General features: G+C 39.4%; 2 protein-coding genes across 3 annotated transcripts in view; one reads left to right on the forward strand and one right to left on the reverse strand.

Annotated features, from left to right (window-relative positions):
• The first annotated feature begins 2,540 nt into the window (after positions 1-2,540).
• Positions 2,541-19,677, forward strand: part of LOC140128292 (homeobox protein siamois-like) — a 32,177-nt gene continuing 15,040 nt past the window's right edge. Inside the window, exons 1-2 of one of the 2 annotated variants that reach the window (XM_072149887.1) lie at positions 2,545-2,655; positions 5,141-7,665. In XM_072149887.1, the coding sequence (XP_072005988.1) occupies positions 5,208-6,137 (930 nt within the window). In that variant the 5' untranslated portion in view covers positions 2,545-2,655; positions 5,141-5,207 and the 3' untranslated portion in view covers positions 6,138-7,665. Of the gene's footprint in view, positions 2,656-5,140; positions 7,666-19,677 lie in introns of those variants that run through there. The other variant, XM_072149889.1, reaches the window with a different exon arrangement.
• Positions 15,735-17,143, reverse strand: LOC140125847 (homeobox protein siamois-like). The gene is made up of 3 exons (XM_072144723.1): positions 16,779-17,143; positions 16,299-16,440; positions 15,735-15,863 (listed from the first exon to the last, which is right to left on the reverse strand). Exons 1-3 carry the CDS (start codon positions 17,141-17,143, stop codon positions 15,735-15,737), a joined length of 636 nt encoding a protein of 211 aa, XP_072000824.1.

The raw sequence follows: 19,677 nt of genomic DNA on the forward strand, positions 1-19,677 counted from the left end.
GCCATATCTCCTTGTTTATCTTCATCCTGATGCTTGCTGTGCATGGACCAATCCTAATATTCGTGTTCTGGAAGAGCCTATCAGAAGTCTATCTTGAGGAGCCTCCTGAGTATGGCTAATCCATGAATCCCAGCTGGGTAGAAGTCCCCCACTAACACTATACTGATTCTGTCCAAAGGGTGGAGGATGGAGAGTTCAACTTGGTCTCCCTTTTGGCCTTGTGGGTTTCCTTTCACTGAGAAGTCACACCACACTTATTGGGCCCTCACCATCCCTTTTTTTAAGTCAGTTTTAATAAGAAAAAACAACCTTTCCCTGTATTTAAAACAATACACCCATAACCTCACTCTCTCTTTACTTCACCACTTCTCCTTCACATCCCCACCACATCTCCTCGTTCCTGTGCAACATCTCCTAACATAGCCTGAACATTTTTGGGCTTGGTCCAGATAGAACATGCCTAGTCCATGCCAGGCAGGTTTCCGATAGGTGGTTTTCAAGAAGGGGGGAGATGCAGCTGAGGAATGGAAACATTTATCCCTGGGGCAAGTTCTATGTATTGATGTGTGAGGATCCCCGGGTAGATGGTAGAGGGGAGGCCTGTGATGTTAGTGGCTGGCAGGGACCACACTGAGACTATGGATGTAAACATTAACTCACTTTTTGTTTACTTCAGAACATGGCAAAAGCAACAGGCCAAGATAAGTTTAACTGGTCCCAGGTTGTTGGTTGAATTGTGTTCGGCAATGGCTTCTCACAGCTTGGTAATTAGATATCTTCAGGCTTAAGAGAAAAGTAGCTACTTTGGCTTGAGGGTTTAAGCAAGCCCTCTTAGGATTCAGGGCTACTTCTGGAGGCCTGGTATCTCTGCAGGCCATGTGTCGTGAGACATGTCCTGTACCTCAGCACCCACAAAAAGACCTAGATGTTCCCAGCCACATGGGAGCTTTATGAACTTCCTTTAAGAGGTGGAGATTTCAGAGTTTCCTACATCCAATTGGTCACATTAATAACATTTAGTTCCCAGGCAGATTGTGATGCAGCTGCAATACCTAATATAGCCAGCTCGTGACAAGACACTAAGAGATGAACATATCATATTAAGGGCAAAGTACATGTTCTCAAAGAAAACCTCCCATGAAAGTACACAGATTGCGGGATTAGCTGGCCAAACTTTTTCTGCATCTTAAGGATGCATTTCGTAACGTAACCTGTCCCGCAGGCCATTACACCTGCAGTTTGATTCGGGCCCAGTGCCAGCACCCGGCTTACTCAAACAAGTGTTGGGGGCCGATATTGTACCAGTTTTGCATTAATAAACTGGTACAAATGATCCAAAACTCACCTTTTCCTGCTCCCCCAAAGCTGCGCTCCACACTGCACGCGCCGGCTCTGAAGTCGCACACATGATGATGTCATCACATCACGTGTGCCAACTTCAAAGCCGGCAGGTACAGAAGGAGGCCGCTTCACGGGAGCAAGGAAAGGTGAGAAAATGTTTTTAAATTCCCAGGGGGTTGGCTAAATGAGGATATTGTGGCTACTGTGGGGGAAAGATGAGGACACTGTGGCTACCGGGGGGTGGGGGTATGAGGACACTGTGGCTACTTGGTGTGGGGTTATGGTGACACAGTGGCTACTAGGTTGGGAATGAAGACATTATGGCTACTGGGAGGGCAGTGTGGCTACCGGGGGTCGGTGGGATGAGGACACTGTCCTTACCCCTCCCCAGTAGCAACACTGCCCTCATAAACCCCCTAGAAACCACTGTGTCCTCAATCTCCATCGTCCAGTAGCCACAGTGTCCTCACTTCCCCCCAGGAGCCACAGTGTACTCACCGCCCCCCCCAAAAGCCACAATGTCCTCACCCACCCGCAAACCATACTGTCCTTTCCCCAGTAGCCACCTTGTCCTAACACCTCCACCTCCCTGGTAGCCACAATATGGCAACTGGGAAGGGGACAGTGTGGCTACTGGGGAGGAGACAGTGTGGCTTAAGGGGTCGGTGAGGACAGTGTGGCTACTTGAAGATGATAGTGTGGCTACTGTAGTAGGGGAACAGTGTGGCTACTGGGGGGGTAAGAGTGGCAGTGTGGACCGGCATGTGAGTTTACTGAAAAGTGGCCCACTAAGTAGGCCCAGGGCCTACTTAAACCTGGAGCCGGCCCTGTTCCGATTGTTCCTGGTATAAAGCTCCTTGAGGCTAATGACTACTGCTTCCTCTCCCATGCTTTACGCTGAACCTCTGCTGTTTCAGTTTAGCCTCTCGATATAAGCACACGCCTATCTCAAGCTCAGTAGGACAATACATGGAGAAGTATTCTCCATTAAAGGAAGAACAGCAGTAGGCATGGCTATAAAATTTGGGACGGTAATGCCAAATATATGATAGAATTGCCGGGGCCCAATGATTAATGCTTCAACCGAATTTGGCAAATTTTTTCAACTCCCACCCTACTGGTGCATTCATCAACTTAGTAGGAATAGGCAATTTAGGAAACACGTAATAGACCTGGTGTAATTTGCCACAGTAAATGCTGTTATCTCACATAGACTCTCTGTGGTAACTCTTCTCGTGAAGTCACCGGCAGGAAGCCCTGACACATGTGCATTTCTGTTTTTGCTCCTTCAGTGAGCAGATGAGGAGCTCGTCGGTGAGTAATCTCTGTGTGTTGTCATATGTGTGCGGACGTGTTATTGTGTCTCCACCAGCTGCACCCCCTATACGGGCTCACAGACCTGCACCCATGAACACTCCAGTGCCTCCTATCAGATTTGTGTCCAAGGATACATGTGTTTTATGCAACTGAGGAGAAAAAAAAATTTTACTCCTGAGTTTGAGATGTTTGGGGTAGAGCTTGAAGGTCTTACAAGGAGGAAGCATAAGTGTGGAGGACATCAAAAGATTGTGATGATATGTCATTCTCTTCTCACATTGAGAAAATACAATTTTGAGTAGAAACCTAACATTTTATTTTGACACCTTTTTACACGTTTTTTTACTCTTTTTGGAAAAAAAAAAAAAGGTGCAATATGCGTAAACAGAATTTGCCTTGGAACCTGTGACCCTCTTGGGTGAAGCCTTGTGGTTCCCTTGTGGGCCAGCCTGGTGTGTAAACCTCTAGGATTTTTTACCTTTTGTGGTGGCTATCACAGAGATAAGTATCCATACATAGGTGTACCAACATTGACAGCTCTGTTATGTTCTGTTTTACTCTAAAAACACGATGAGATTATTTCATCTTTTTTAAAATTTATTTGGTGGATTTTCGTGAAACGATAGGGTGATGTGTTGAATTTTTTCATCAGAAGTGGTTGTATCACTAGATGTGTTTGAGGGTCCTCTAGAGCTGCGACTGGTCATTGTGTATGGTCAGGGTTATGCTGAACACCTACAGACCCCTCACAATATTCCGGTGGTCATTTATAAATACACAAATAATATCTTAAGAAAAAGGGAAAAACTGTTCTCAATATGTTTTTGCTTTTAATGAATTTGTTCTTATGTTTGAAGTGATTTTGTATACATGTCCTTGGGGTTGAGAAGCAGCTGCAACTTGACCAGAAACCCCCTAAGTCAGTGGTGGCGAACCCATGGCTCTCAGAGCCATTTCTGTGGGCACGCAGACCACCGCCCCAGGACAGAAGTCACCAAATAGGACCAAATCCACCTGCAGTCCCAGGCAACTTAAGAGATACTATTTTAAAGCGACATTTCATTGGCTGTTTGAAAAGTGAGAGGCTGTTGACAGAACTACAATGTCTTTGGAGGTCCCAACATTCTCTTTCTACAGAGAGATCCCAGAGAGAAGCTACAATGAGAGTCTGCATTTGCCCTTCTTTCAACTGTATTGGTGGCCTCAGGGGGTTGATACAATTGAAAATTGGGGAAGTACAGGTAGCAACAAGTTACTCCTTAAAATGCCATGTTGACACTTCACAGTAAATAAGTGGATTTTAGTTGTAGCTTGGGCTCTCGGTTTGTAAAAGGTTCGCCATCACTGCCCTAAGTGATGCAGAGGGTCGTTGTCTATTGTATGGACTACTTCATATGACATTCCGACAGGTATCAAGGTTTTTTTGGGGTGTAATGGTGTCTTTGGAGTAGACTTCAGGTGCTGTGGTCTTTACTGTTCCCTTCTAGTTGAACTGACAATGAGGACCCTGGTAACTGTAATGATGTCATCCATGGTTGGTCAACTCTCACGCTAGCTTATGCTTCTCATTCCTCTATGCTGACAGTTTTCTGAAGATATTTCATAAGCTTGTGTGCACCTCCTATTGTACCCATGTCCAGGACAGTCAACTTATCCCACCAATGTTTACCACACATAGGATAATCACCATGTCCCACCAATGTCTCCCATGTCCAAGACCGTCACCCTATCCCACCAATGTCATCCACGTCCAGGATACTCAGTTTCCCACCAATGTCATCCACGTCCAGGATAGTCACACTATCCCACCAATGTCACCCACATCCAGGATAGTCACACTATCCCACCAATGTCATCCATGCCCAAGACAGTTACCCTATCTTAACCATGTCATTCACACACAGGAAAGTTACCCTACCTCACTTATGTTCCCCCTGTCTAGGACCATCTTCCTATCCCAGCAATCTTATTCACATATGGGAAATTTACCCTATCCGAAAAAATGTCACCCATGTCCAGGGCAGTCAACCTGTCCCACCAATGTCTCCCATTTCTCGGGTGGTCATTCTATCCCACCAATGTCATTCACACACATGAAAGTTATTCTATCTGACCAATGTCACAAACACACAGGACAGTCACTTTATCCGACTAATGTCACCCACATCTAGCACAGTCTTCTTATTCACCAATGTCTACCACACACAGCATAATCAAGGTGTCCCACCAATGTCACTCACATCCAGGACAATCATCTTATCCCAGCAGTGTCTAAAGCTCTAATGGCGTGTCTTTAAACAATAAATGAAAATATATGAATGGGGTTTTCCTGGTATGCAAATAGAATGGCCGCAGCATCAGACACAGTCACCAGAGACTTTCAAAATCAAAATTGATGGTTTCAAAAACCCTTTTCAGAATTCAGAGGAATGACTTAGAAGTAAATATGAAATGTAACTTTTTTATTTTATTTTTATACCAGGTTTGGTTAAAAAAAAAATCTAAGGGTCTGTTATCCGTTGGTGTGAAGGACTCTGAGGTCTCCACAAATGACGAACACAAGCATTTGCCAGTGGGTCAACCCTGTCCTCTACCTGAGTGGGTACTCGATCATAGCGCCCATAGGGTTTATCATGAACAGTATCGCCCTCTGCTTATTTGTTTTTGTGAATAAACTGCGGTCACCCACTATTGTCTACATGAAGAACCTTGCCACCGCTGACCTCCTACTGGCCTGCACCATTCCACTGAAGATCTATACCTACATGGTAGATCCTTCACAAGTCAAAACTGATGTACAGCTCTGGATATGTAACATCACCGGCTCATTCCTCCTTCTTAACATGTATGGCAGTATATTTTTATTGACCTGCATCAGCTTAGACCGATATCTGGCTGTTTGCTTCCCTCTCCGATCTCGATACTTTCGTCAAAAAGCTTCTTGGATTTGTGCTGGGGTCTGGGTTCTCAACATAATATCCTGCGTTGTGAATGTCTCAAAGGGAGTATCACATTCTAATCGCTCTTGTTTGGATGGGCATCCTACAGTGGTTATTATGGTAGGACCTACAGTAGGGGCAATTGGTTTTGGATTTTTGCTTCCTCTTGGAATCATGATGATAAGCTCTGTGGCCATGTTGAGGTCAATGACACAAAGTCAAGTGGTCCAGACAGGACTAGTCAACAAGGTCAAGGTAATTCGGATGTTGGCGACCAATGTAATCATCTTTCTTCTTTGCTTCTTTCCCTACCACATGGTATTGTTTCTATTCCATTTCATGGATAAATGTCTTCTGGAAGAGCCCTACAGGATCACACTATTGGCTGCCTGTTGTAACACAGTGCTTGACCCCTTAACATACTACTTCACCACAGAAACCATCAAAAATGTGGTCAAAGAGGAGTTCAAGGCAGGAAAGAAATTTTTAGAACTTTCTGACCATTCTTCCGACAGAAACAGGCCAATTATTTCCTCTTAGAATGTCAAGACTTAAGAACTCAAATTTTTGAGGGGTCAAGAATGGGATCTCGGACAGAACATGGATGTGAAATCAATTCAATATTCTCCAGCCACCAGCTCCATAACATTAGGTAGCTAAGCACCTACAATGTTGGTCATATTTACATTTATCAATATTACATATTAATACGAATATGAGGGCCCAGAGGTACAAATGGTGACAAGAACTTCATGGCAAAGGGACCTACATTTTCTTCCACTTTACCAATGGTGATTGTTTTTGAAACCTCTTCAATTGTAAATCTTATGTTTTGCATAAAACGTATATATTTACATCATGTCCCAATGGAACAAACCAATCTACCATGTCCATAGAGTAGATGTGGTTGAGTTGTAATACGAACACAATTTTTGTAGAGGTTTGGTGATGTTTTTGAGAAAAACAAAAAAAACAGCCATGTTTTTCTAAGTCCGGAGAACCAGTTTTATTCTTGATTTGGGACCAGCAATTTTTATACAGGTGCAATATAGACTTTACCAAAGGATTCACAAGGAAAAATCCAGACATCCCGATCATGGACACAGCAAAAAAAAAGATTAATTTCGTCCTACCGAACAATCATGGTTTGGTAGATCAGGTTTGGTGGAGACTTTTGGGTTAAATATGTTTGTGCCCTCTTTGAGAGTGTAAATGGAGTGTAGAGGAAGTCCAGAGAGTAACACGATGACATAGAAGGCATAGTTTTTGTAGCACCATGGTTCATATCTGACCACGGGAGTTAAATGGAGAGTTCCTTGAAGAGGACCTTTCATCTTCGCCAGTTCCAAATGTTTGCATCCTTCAAAAGATGCCGTTTCACGGATCATCCATGGTTCCCAAACAATCGGCATTGCTGTTTTAGGTGCCCAAAATGTTAATTATTTATCTATGGTCAGGTGGTCGGTCATGGACTGTAGCATGAACAGTCTGGCACCACCCACTTGACATCGGTAAACTTAACTGGAAACTAATGGCACTGATTGCTCGGAGACAGTGAGAAGAACAAGTAGATGCCTCCAAAATAATACGGAAGATCCTTTTTTAGGTGCCGGATACTAAAGGTTGATATAAAACAAACCTCAAAAAGAAAGAGTCTAATCCAGCACTCCGAATCCTGAGTCTCCTACTGTTAAAATTTCATCCTTCAGTAAAAAATGATTAAAACATACGTGCTGGATATTCACCCATAGGCTGTTAATGGGATCAAATCCATTTTTGAAATAAAGGATGAAATTATATATTAGAAGAGTCAGGATTTGGATGGTTGGATTGGACTCTCTCTTTTTGTGGGTTATTTTAGGCACCTATGTCCATTGGAACACTATCTACGGACACGCACCACTGTGCCAGGGAAAGCATCGGAGGGTCCAATGGGACCTTTGGTTCCAATAAATATGAGCTCAGCACCGATCACTCTAGGGGATATGTATGAATGCAGATCTGTAGCACGGGCCTTATGTAATCTCTGTGTTTTATAAGTTGTACATAGTTTGCCATGTAAATTATTTTATATGTTTGTAAAATAAAGTGAAGTAAAGTTCTTCATTGTCAGAGTGTAAAGGAATTATTTGCTATATATATATATATATATATATGTACTTGCTATATATAACATGTATGATCTGATGGGTGTCATTGAAAGTTCTGTGCATGTCACGGCAGGACATTTATCAGAATTTTTTGGGTCATTCTTGGCATTTTTTGGGCTTTTTCGGTACTTTGTAGGGGGATAATTTGCAAAAAAATTTGGCGCAAATCAATCGGCCGTGCGACAATTCAAACACATTTAATAAGGTAAAACAACAACAAACACAAATTAAAAACACATTATAAGAGAAGAAAAAGAACAAACCAGGCGCAAAAAAACACCCCAAAACCTGAGACCCACTGGGATCTACTTATATACAAATCTATCTATCCCTGCAGTTTTCTTTTTTTATTACCCTGATAGTTACTGTGCTGTTTACTCTACTAATATACAGTTGTTGTATCTTTTTCCATCATATGCCCTCAGTATATTTCCATGCACAAGCCACATCATATCTTTAGACGAGTCATCATATCGTGTTCAGGGTGTAGGTAGGTGGGCGTGAAGACTGTGAGAATATTTCCCCCCACATATATATCCACTAATCTCTCTGCTAAACATCGTTACCAATCTTGTTTAGAAACTTTATGTTCTTTACAAACCTCCTGACAAAGGCAAAAAAATCCTGCTATACGACCACCCCACCGGTCTGATAGAAGCAATCTCCGTACTTGTATTCCTGCCTATATAGTGCCGTGACTTAGTCTTCTGTGCTAAAAGTCCCATGTAACAGCAGACATTAGATATTAATGACATTGAATTTCTGTCTTCTAATTCACACTGTGGGGCAGATTTACTTATCCGGTTCATTTGCGATCCAGCGGCGCATTCTCTGCGCTGGATTCGGGTCCGGCCGGGATTGATTAAGGTAGTTCCTCCGACGTCTACCAGGTGGCGCTGCTGCACTGAAAAGCATCGGACCGCACTGGAGTTCACTGAGCCGGGCTGAGTGAAGGTAAGTGCAAGCTCAGCGATAGATTTTTTGTTTTAAATGCGGCGGTTTTCCCGAATCCGTCAGGTTTTCGTTCGGCCACGCCCCCCGATTTCCGTTGTGTGCATGCCAGCGCCGATGCGCCACAATCCGATTGCGTGCGCCAAAATCCCGGGGCAATTCAGGGGAAATCGGCGCAAATCGGAAATATTCGGGTAACATGTCGGGAAAACGCGAATCGGGCCCCTAGTAAATGACCCCCTGTGTCTCCCAGCTTCCTGTTTGGGATGGGTCACTTCCTGTCAGCACATACAAGCAGGTGTGATGAAAATTCATAAAATTTCCCAATATACTTTCTGTATCAATTCTTCACAGTTTTCTAGACCTCTGCTTGCTGTTTCTTGCTGTCATGCAACAGGAAGCTCCATTGTTTACTTCCTCTATATAAGCACATTATAACACACAGGGGCACATTTACATACCCAGTCCTGTTGAGATCCCCGATCTGGACTGTCTGACGAGGATGAAGTCCGCCGCGATCCACCAAGATCGTGCACCCGAGATCCTGCATGTGTCGCTTCCCCGCTGAGATCCGCCGGAGTTCACCTTCTTCTTCCCGGTGTATGTGAGTGCATATCTCCCGGTGCCAATGCGCCACAATACGATCGCGTGCGCCAAAAACCCCTTCCGATGAAAGTGCGGACCCTTTGTAAATGAGCACCACAGTGTAATCAAAGATGAGTGATGCTGACGAGCTGTGCGCCTGTGTGACATCACATGACCATGTGCCGGTGTTTATATAGAGGAAATAGACAATGGAACTTCCTGTTGCATGACAACTAGAACACAGCAAGCAGAGATCAAAGAAACCGTGAAGAATTGATACAGAGTATAAAGTATATTGAAAAATGTAATAACTTTTCACTACATAAACATTACTAATTATTTTCTTTAATCTGCTTAAATGTTAAGTGGACAACCCCTTTAATCCTCTGGAAGCACAGAAATGTTATGCATTACCTAAACAGCCCATTGAATACAATAAGAACTTAGCGATACTTCACCCTTGTGGTGGTGCTGCAGGTAGTTATATCAGTTAAAGGGAATGTCCACTTAGTAATGACTTTGACTTTCTATGGACTCTTATGGTTGGGTCATCTACTTACATACTACCCCTAGGGATCCTTGGGATCCTTCATACCTAAGTCACTTCCATTTTTTTTATTTATTTTTTTTTTAGATTACCTTACCTAATTGTCCTGTCCTTTATTTGGTTCCCCCAGAAGGGTCCAATATTTCCTCCCTTTTTAGGATAGAAATATGTTCATTTTATCTGTGAAGGCTACAGCTGAGACATCCCTCCCCTGAGGCACCCGTTCAGTTTTCTGCTCTTGCCCCGTGTTTGATACCCTAGTACAGTGATGGCGAACCTTTTAGAGATTGAGTGCCCAAAATGAGACCCAAAAAACACTAGCTTTTCCCAAAGTGCCAACACAGCAATTTAGGCAGTAACAACCTTATTGCTACCAGAATTTTGGAGCCCCAATCCAACCCTGTCCACACCTTTTCACTCTTTGGACAGGACCAAATAGCAGGGCACTACTTGGACTGCCTGAGACTGCAGGAAGATGCCATGTCTGACAAACTCTATGCCTGGGAGACAGCCCGCGTGCCCACAGAGAGGCCTACGAGTGCCATCTCTGGCATAAGTGCCATAGGTTCGCCACCACTGGCCTACACCATGTGCCCAGTGCCATATTCTACCATATACCCTGCACCAGTGATGGCGAACCTTTTATAGTCCGAGTGCCCAAACTACAACCAAAACCTACTTATTTAATCTGATGTGCCATTTTAAGCAGTAACTTATTGCTACCTGTTCTTCCACTACTTTAATTGTATTGGCCGCCTGAGGCCACCAATGCAGTTGAAAGAAGGAGGGCAAATTCAGACTCTCATTGTATCTTCTCTCCAGAGTCTCTCTGTAGAGGGAGAATGGTGGGTCCAGCAGGATCACCTCCAAAGATAACTTCTTTCAACAACTTCTCAATTTTCAAGCAGTTCCAAACAGCCAATGAAGTGTTGCTGTAAAATAGTGCTGTGTGCAGCATCTCATAAATTGCCTAGGACTGCAGAAAGATTTAATGTATTTGTTCCTGTTTGGTGAACTCAGTCCTGGGCTGATGGCGTGAGTGCCCACAGTAAGGGCTCTGAGTGCCACCTCTGGCACTAGTGCCATAGGTTCGCCATCACTGCCCTAGTACCTGGGGCTAATGCCCTGCCAGCCATCTATCCAACGTGGCTTGTCTTGGTAACTCAACTTAGATGAATATTTTTTATGTACACACAATTTTAAAAAAAAAATTAAAATACTTATTTAAAAACATTCTGTTGGAAAATACGCCTATAAATGTACGACCACGATGAGAGAAAAACTTCAATGTTTTAAACGTAATAAAAGATTCTTCTCTGTTCCAGCACTGCTAATCCTTGATCCCAATGGGTTGTCTGTAGTGATGATGTGTCACTTGACCTAGCAGTGACATCATCATCCTTGAACAGTGATTGGCTGATATCATAAGAGAGTAAATAGCTAGTAGTACTAGCAGTGCTGGAACAGAGAAGAATCCCTAATGTGTGTGTGATTTTTTTTTAACACACATTTTTTATAACCAGTACTGGATTACAAAAAAAAAAACAATTTTTTTCCCATTTTTTTAAATTAATACCTAGAGATCGACAATATGAGTAAAATAGAAAGTGGATTTATTTTTGAATGAAATAAGTGCAAAACCAGAGTAAAAAATAACTTAAAACAACAATAAACTTTATATATGAAAAAGAAAATAGACAAAAATACTAAATGTGCTGATAAAATCTCGACACAGAATCCTAGATCCTGTACAGGTCTCCTGGAGTCTTCACCTCTGGAGGCAGAAGATTCTTCTTTTTTTCCAGGAAGTTGTTTCTGATAGGATGTCTTGCTCTTCTGTTCTGGAACCAAACCTGTAAAAATATTGAATAAAATAAATTTTATCATTTTGATGTTTTTTGTTAAAAAAAAATACCATGGAGAAGTAAAGGTGGTGAAGCTAAGATTGAGGCCTAGTACTAAAATGGCTAAATATGTTATAAAGATACTTTGTGAAAAATTGTATAATACAGTCAGAAAAAATAACTAAAAAAAAAAACAAAACAAGTAGAGATGAGCGGATCAGAAGTTCAAGTTCGGGACTTAAGTTCCATTTGACCTATTGTTGGACACACCCGGACCACAGACTCAAACTTGAGGTTCAGATGTGCTCATCTTTAAGAATAAGGCTTTATCTCCTTACCTGTATCCTGGGTTCTGGGATTCCCGTTATCTGAGATAAACGACATCGTTGGACAAAGTCGGGATACGGGTTGGATTCGAACTGGCTCTGGAGGAAGTTGGTCTGCTCAGTGCTGTAGATGGTTTTCTTTCTGTATTGGTTGCTGCAGGACACCGTATCCTGGTTACATTTCTCCAATTTAGGCTTCTTACTTCCTTCCAGTCCATCATCTGAATATTTCCCTTTAGAAAAGAAAAATAAAGTTTTATTAATATTTAAAGTTTATTATTAAATATTAACATATTAAAACATTTAAAACATAAAAACTTCTGAGACTAAAAAAAATCTAATATCTGAATTAATAATGGAAATGTATAAAATAGAAACATTTGTGAAATAAATCTGTTTAAGTAAAGACATTTCATATAATATCATTCTCCTTGTTTGTACATAATTAATAGAAATGTATAAATAATAATTAAAAAAAATAAAAAAAATTTTTAAATGGTTTCAATCTATTATAACAACACACCCCCAGAAACTAGTTAAAATAGACATCAAATATAAAAGAAGAGACACTTACTCTTTATTGGCTTGCTTGTTGTGTTGTCTCCGGCTTCCGCAGAGGTGGTCTCATCAGGAATGCTATTTGGTTTTATCTTCTGCCTGATCTGTGAGTCCTGGGTTGGACTTAACATAGAATAGAGTTCACTCGCTGCTTGTTGTAGAACATTGGAGTGATGGAGACGTTCTAGATCTTCCTTTACTGAATTGAAATCAATAACAGTGTAGAAATGCCTGCATGGAAGTTCCTGGCTCCTCGGGGGAGGAGATAACCCTGGATAGTCTTCTTCTAGAGAGAGGATGGTGCAGAGGACTTGGTCAAGCTCGGAATCCATGACTTTTCTCTTCAGATTCTTCTGCTCTAATGGTTCATCCAGCAGTTTGGAGCAGATTATGTATCTCCTAGAATATGTGTATTACAGAGGACCCCTTTTTGATGTCTTTGTAATATTAGGGAACTAACCCAGTACTTTGATCCTTTTATTCAATGCCCCACCCATTTCACACCTACCTTCCCAGGAGGAACATGGTCTTTTAAATGTTAATTGACTTCTTAACCCTAACTCCTAGAATCAAAGACATTTCTTTCCATACTATTAAGGAGAATCAAATGTACCAAAACAATTTTAATGTTTTACAGGATGAAGATAGTTTGGTCCATATTACTAAATAATAGTTATAAATATAACAGAAATAGCAATATACAAAGTACATTGCTAGGTTATGTATTTACCTTATGATGTGTGTTGATTATTCTATTGGCAAGTAAGAGATAGACAGATAAATAGGATATAGATAGATAATTGACAGCTTGATAGGTAGGCAGGTAGGTAGGTAGATAGAAAGAATAGGTAATAGAAGATAGATAATAGACAAAAGATAGATAGACAGAGACAGACAGAGACAGACAGATAGATAGATAGATAGATAGATAGATAGATATGAGATAGATAGATAGATAGGAGATAGATAGATAGATAGATAGATAGATAGGAGATAGATAGATAGATGGATATGAGATAGATAGATAGGAGATAGATAGATAGATAGATGGATATGAGATAGATAGATAGATATGAGATAGATAGATAGATAGATAGGAGATAGATAGATAGATAGATAGATAGATAGATAGATAGGTAGATAGATAGGAGATAGATAGGAGATAGATAGATAGATAGATAGATAGATAGATAGATATGAGATAGATAGATAGATAGATAGATAGATAGATAGATAGGAGATAGATAGATAGATAGGAGACAGATAGATAGATAGATAGATAGATAGATAGATAGATAGGAGATAGATGGATAAATAGATAATTAGAAAGATAGATGAAATAGACAAAATATGAGGACAAATGTTATGTTATTATCATTCTTTACTTAAATTTTATTTTAAATGTAAAGTCTATAAAATAATTATAGAAAAATATTGAAAAATTGCCTTTGCTCTAAACAGCCAATAAACCTCTGAATTATTTACATTCTTAAGTTCTTTTAAGTTTAAAAAAAAAAATTAATTTATAAATATCTTGGCAAATTGTTTAACAGTTTACACAAAGTCTTCATTGAAAGAGCTACTAAAATTCCAGTAAAATAATAATAATAAAATTGCACTTACTTGATATGTGTCCTATAATGTGTCCTTTATTCTTCTCCTTACATAATTCTCACATAAAATTTAGGAAAAATTGCATTTCGAACACTGTCAGCCCTAGAATGATGTGTTAGTGAGTAGTATGTGTCTCCTTCACTGAAGATAAAGCACTAAAAACAGGTAAATGACTATGTTTAAGATAATGATGGCTCCTCGGGGGAGGAGACCATGCAGGATAAAGAGATGACAGTGAAGTAGAACTGCTCTATAGCTCAATATTTATGGCTGCTCTTCTCAATTTCTTCTAGCTGAATTATGACTCCAGTCTTCTGGGTAACATATGTATCTACTAACATTTGTATACTAGGGAAGAAAGGAAAAACTTCTGCTTGATGTTTTTGTAATATTGGGGAGTCACCCATTTCTTTGATCCATTGATCTTGCCTTCACCCAGTCTCATTTCACACCTTTCTTTGAAGTAGGGACTTGGTCTCCAATATGTAAATTGTCTTTGATCAAAGACATTTCTTTCAAGTGACCCAGGACATATTTTACCATTGTCTGTGGAAGATATTTCATAAAAACATAAGACATAACTAGTGAAACTTACATGTCTTTGTTTCAGACTCTCTCCCAGTTTCCGCCTTTGCTTTGTCCTCAGTTTCACATTCATTACGTTAACTCCATGATTCTCCATGACAGTAGATCCATGATGGTAACTCCATGATGCTCCATGACTGTAGTTCCATGATGATCCATGACAGTAGTTCTTTGATGGTAACTCCATGACGCTCCATGACGATAACTCTATGATGCTCTATGACCGTAGTTCCATTATGCTCCATGACGGTTGTTCCATGATGGTAACTCCCTGATGCTCCATGACGATAACTCCATGATGCTCCATGACGGTAGTCCCATGATGGTAGTTCCATGATGATAGTTCCATGATGCTCCATGACGGTAGTCACATGATGGTAGTTCCATGATGGTAGTTCCATGATGCTCCATGACGGTAGTTCCATGATGGTAGTTCCATGATGCTCCATGACGGTAGTTCCATGATGGTAGTTCCATGATGGTAGTTCCATGATGCTCCATGATGGTAGTCCCATGATGGTAGTTCCATGATGCTCCATGACGGTAGTTCCATGATGCTTCATGACGGTAGTTCCATGATGCTCCATGACGGTAGTTCCATGATGCTCCATGGCGGTAGTTCCATGATGGTAGTTCCATGATGGTAGTTCCATGATGCTCCATGACGGTAGTTCCATGATGGTAGTTCCATGATGGTAGTTCCATGAGGCTCCATGACGGTAGTTCCATGATCCTCCATGGCGGTAGTTCCATGGTGGTAACTCCATAATGCTCTACTTTGCCCTATGACACACTGATTTTTGCTTGTGGTTTGTCCATAATGCTCCATGACGGTAACTTTTGATGCTCCATGATGGTAGTTCCATGTAGGAAAGTCCACAAATGTCTCAATATTGAGAGAAGAAAAAAGCAAAAACATTTTATTGTATTATTTTAAAAAAATGTAACAACAAATAAAAAATGGGTGTACCGTCTTATTATAGACACATGTTTTCCATGGAAATAAATGGAAGCTTTTCATGGACAATCAGTGATGTGGATTTCTTTATTTCCAGAATAAGAGTCCGTCTTGATGGATTTCTTGTTCTTCTGTTCTGGAACCAAACCTAAACCACAATGGAAATATAATAATTACAATTCTGGTACAGATAATATTACATCTCAAAACTACTATACATGGGAATCCTTACAAATCACAGTGTGGTAATTACTTCTACTACTGTTATTACCTCTACTATTACTACTATTACTGCTAATACTACTACTACTAATTCTAATATGACTACTACTATTACTTCTAATACTAGAAGATTTTTATTACTACTACTGTTACTACTATTTCTACTATTACTTATACTACTAATATCACAACTATTATTACGATTAATGCTACTTTTACTACTATTACTATTAATAAGAACACTACTATTATTATTACTACTCTAGTACTAGTAATACTAGTATTACTAATTCTATTTCTACTCTACTACTATTTCTATTACTAATAATAATGACAATAGTACTACATTTCTTCTCGTTACCTGTATCCTGGGTTCTAGGATTCCTGTTATTTTAGAAATACAACATCTGCTCACAAAATCGGGATAAAGATTATAGTCAAACTGGTTCTGAAAGAACTGGGTCTGTTCATTACTATAGAGGGTTTTCTTCCTGGTTGGGCTACTGGAATACAAGTTCGTTTCTACTCTAGGCTTCTCACATCCAACAGTCCCTCATCTGAATATTTTCCTGCATACAAAACAACATAAAATGAGATCAATAACATTTTGCGAGTAATACAGTTCATATTTTCTCTAATATATATATTTATTTTTAAAAAATGAATAGTAAAATACTATATTTTAACACAAAAAGAATTGTATTTTTCATACAATATTCTGTTTATTTTTAAATCTCTAAATTTGAGCAATTTTAAAAAAAGCAATTTTAAAAAATACATAAAATAAGCAATTTAAATAGTACATTTTCAGACAAGTGTATAAAGAATCTTAAATACTTACTTTTTAGTTGTTTGAAAAGTTGTCAGTTTGTCTTGCCTGTTAGTCTCAGGTCCTGCTTTATCTGTTCTGTGTTGTCTTATATTCGTCTCAGTCCCGGATTCTTCATTTATGCCTACATTAGAATATAATTCCCGTACTGTCTGCTGGAGAATATTTGAATGATGTAGAGTTTCCTCTGGTTCCTTTTGTGACATAAAATTACTCAAAGTAAAGAGATTACTGGACACATAATTCTGGCACAAATAATTGACAGTGTAGACATGACTCCATAGATGGTCCTGGCTCCTCGGGGGAGGAGATAATGCAGGGTAGTCTTCTTCTAGGGAGAGGACAGTGCAGAGGACCTGCTCTAGCTCAGTATCCATGACTGGTCCCTTCAGCTGCTCTTGGGAAAATTATGTCTCTCTCTAGTTATCTGAGTCCATGTTTAAGACAGGGAGGTCTTGTGTATTAGAGGATGAAAGGCGGGGAGATTTTTGATGTTTTTGTAATATTGGGGCTACTTCTTTGACACTTTCATCCCATTTCACACCTCTACCCACTACTGGAGATCTATGTCCCTTATAATGTAAATAGACCTAACAATGATGTCATAGACATCAAAGATAGTTATATGATATAGAGGTGAGGTGGCATCTAAGAGATTTCTTCAATCCTAGATTCGATTTTAATCATAAAGGCCTCAATGGGAAAAAAAAATTAAATAAGAATCAAGAAGAAATTGATAACAATGAAATATGAATATATTTATTAAAAAAATGTAAGCTTTCCATCTTTACTATATACACATGTATGCAGGGCCAAGCATCAGTGTTCTACGACCTACCTTATTACAAGGTACCAGTACATTACAGGGTAAATGAATGCTTCAATATTAAATTAAACTAAAAATTCCCGAAAACATCAGCTCTAAATCTTAATTCATGTGACTAGAGATGGACCCAAACTTCACCTTGGAATCCGTGTCACACGTGACCCGGACATATTGCCAAATAGGCAACAGTGCAGCCAATCCGGCAAATTAACACCCTTACCTTCTAGCTATGGCTGTGATTGGCAATGGCCTAGTCATGGCTGGTAGATAGAGGGCAAGGATTGGCTGCATGGCCACCAATCTGACAATATGTCCTAGTCACGAAGAACACACACAAACTTACTAAGAAATCCTCCTGATCTCTACATGTGACCCCATGGTATTTTTAATGTATTTTATAACACACGAGGCACAACCAGTGAAACCTAACATGTCCCACACTCTCTTCCAGTCTCCTCTTTTGCTTTCTCCTTAGGTTCACGTTCTCAGCACATTACGATAATTCTGTGTCGTCAATAAAATCCACAAGACTCTTACTATCGAGAGAATAAAATAACAAAAACATTTTATTGTGTTATTAAATAACCACAAAAATCATAATACTTTAAACAGTGGAGGAAACAGAAGACATTGGGGGTCGTTTATCTTTATTTTTCCTTTTTTTCTGTGTTTTTTTAGACAATTTTTTGGCGCATTGCAATTTTTGTGCCATTTCAAAATGTCCGCCAGACATTTGTTTTTTTCGCCAGTAAGACACATGTATCTTCTATTCCAGATGTTCTTAATGTCACAAACGACATTTATCATTTCAAATTGTCTAAAATTTGTGACATTTATTGGCGCAAAAAACTACAAACCAAACCATGCTTAAGGAAAACTTAGAAAATGGAAAGAAATTACTTCAGGCATTTGTGTGACATTTTTGCTACATTTTTATCAAATTTCTCAAAAAGAGATCAGAAAAAAAACTCATTTTAACAGGGAAAAAGTGAGATTGCTAAATTATCAAAGAAGCAAAAAGACGGAAAAAAAATAGCCATAACAAACAGAGATAAGGTAAATGACCCCCATTGATTATAAATAAACTACATCCATCCCAATGGGTGAATTGTGTTATTATAGACACATGGGGGGGATTTATCACTGCTTCTACGCCAGAAAAAAATCAATAATGTATAAAAAAAAACAATAAAATATGTGATATATTTAAGTTTATAAATCTACTTAAAATGAAGAATCTTTAGACATCATAATGTAATAATGACAATAATATTACCGGTAGATTTCTTCTCGTTACCTAAACATATAATGAGAACAATATTTTGACATTAAACTAATTAAATTGAAACTTGCACAAATATTGAACTTTCAAATTTTTAACTTGAGTTTTAAAAATATAGAATAATAAAACCGATGAACAAATGCATATAAAAAAATAAAATATACTTTAATAAAAATGTTATTAAATCTTTAAATAAAAACTTGAATAACTTTAAATAATACATTTATAAATGTATAAAATCTAGCTACTATTTAATGGCTTCTTCAAGTTTTCTGCCCTGTTAGTCTCAGGTCCTGCTATTCTTGTTGTACATTGTCTTATATTTTTCTCAGTCCAGGGTCCTTCATTTATACCTAAAAATAGAATATAATTCCCGTACTGTCTGCTGGAGAATAGCTGAATGATGTAGAGTTTCCTCTGTTTCCTTTTGTGAAATAAAATTACTCAAAGTGAAGAAATTACTGGACACATAGTTCTGGCATAAATGATTGACGGTGTAGACATGACCCCATAGATGGTGCTGGCTCCTCAGGGGGGAGGAGATAATGCAGGGTAGTCTTCTTGTAGGGAGAGGACAGTGCAGAGGACCTGGTCTATCTCAGCATCCATGATTGGTCCCTTCATCTGCTCTCGATCAAATGATGGCTCAAGTATTTTGGCCATTTTTATATCATCCAGGTGTATTGGAGGAGTAAAAGGAGGGAGGCCTTAAAGATATTTTTGTAATACAAAGTATGTTATATCTAAATGCACCTCACCATTACGTTACAGGCATCAACTTACATGCAAGTAAGGTTTCACCT

The sequence above is a fragment of the Engystomops pustulosus genome, chromosome 4 (assembly GCF_040894005.1).
Source record: "Engystomops pustulosus chromosome 4, aEngPut4.maternal, whole genome shotgun sequence".
In the NCBI taxonomy this organism is placed as follows: domain Eukaryota; kingdom Metazoa; phylum Chordata; class Amphibia; order Anura; family Leptodactylidae; genus Engystomops; species Engystomops pustulosus.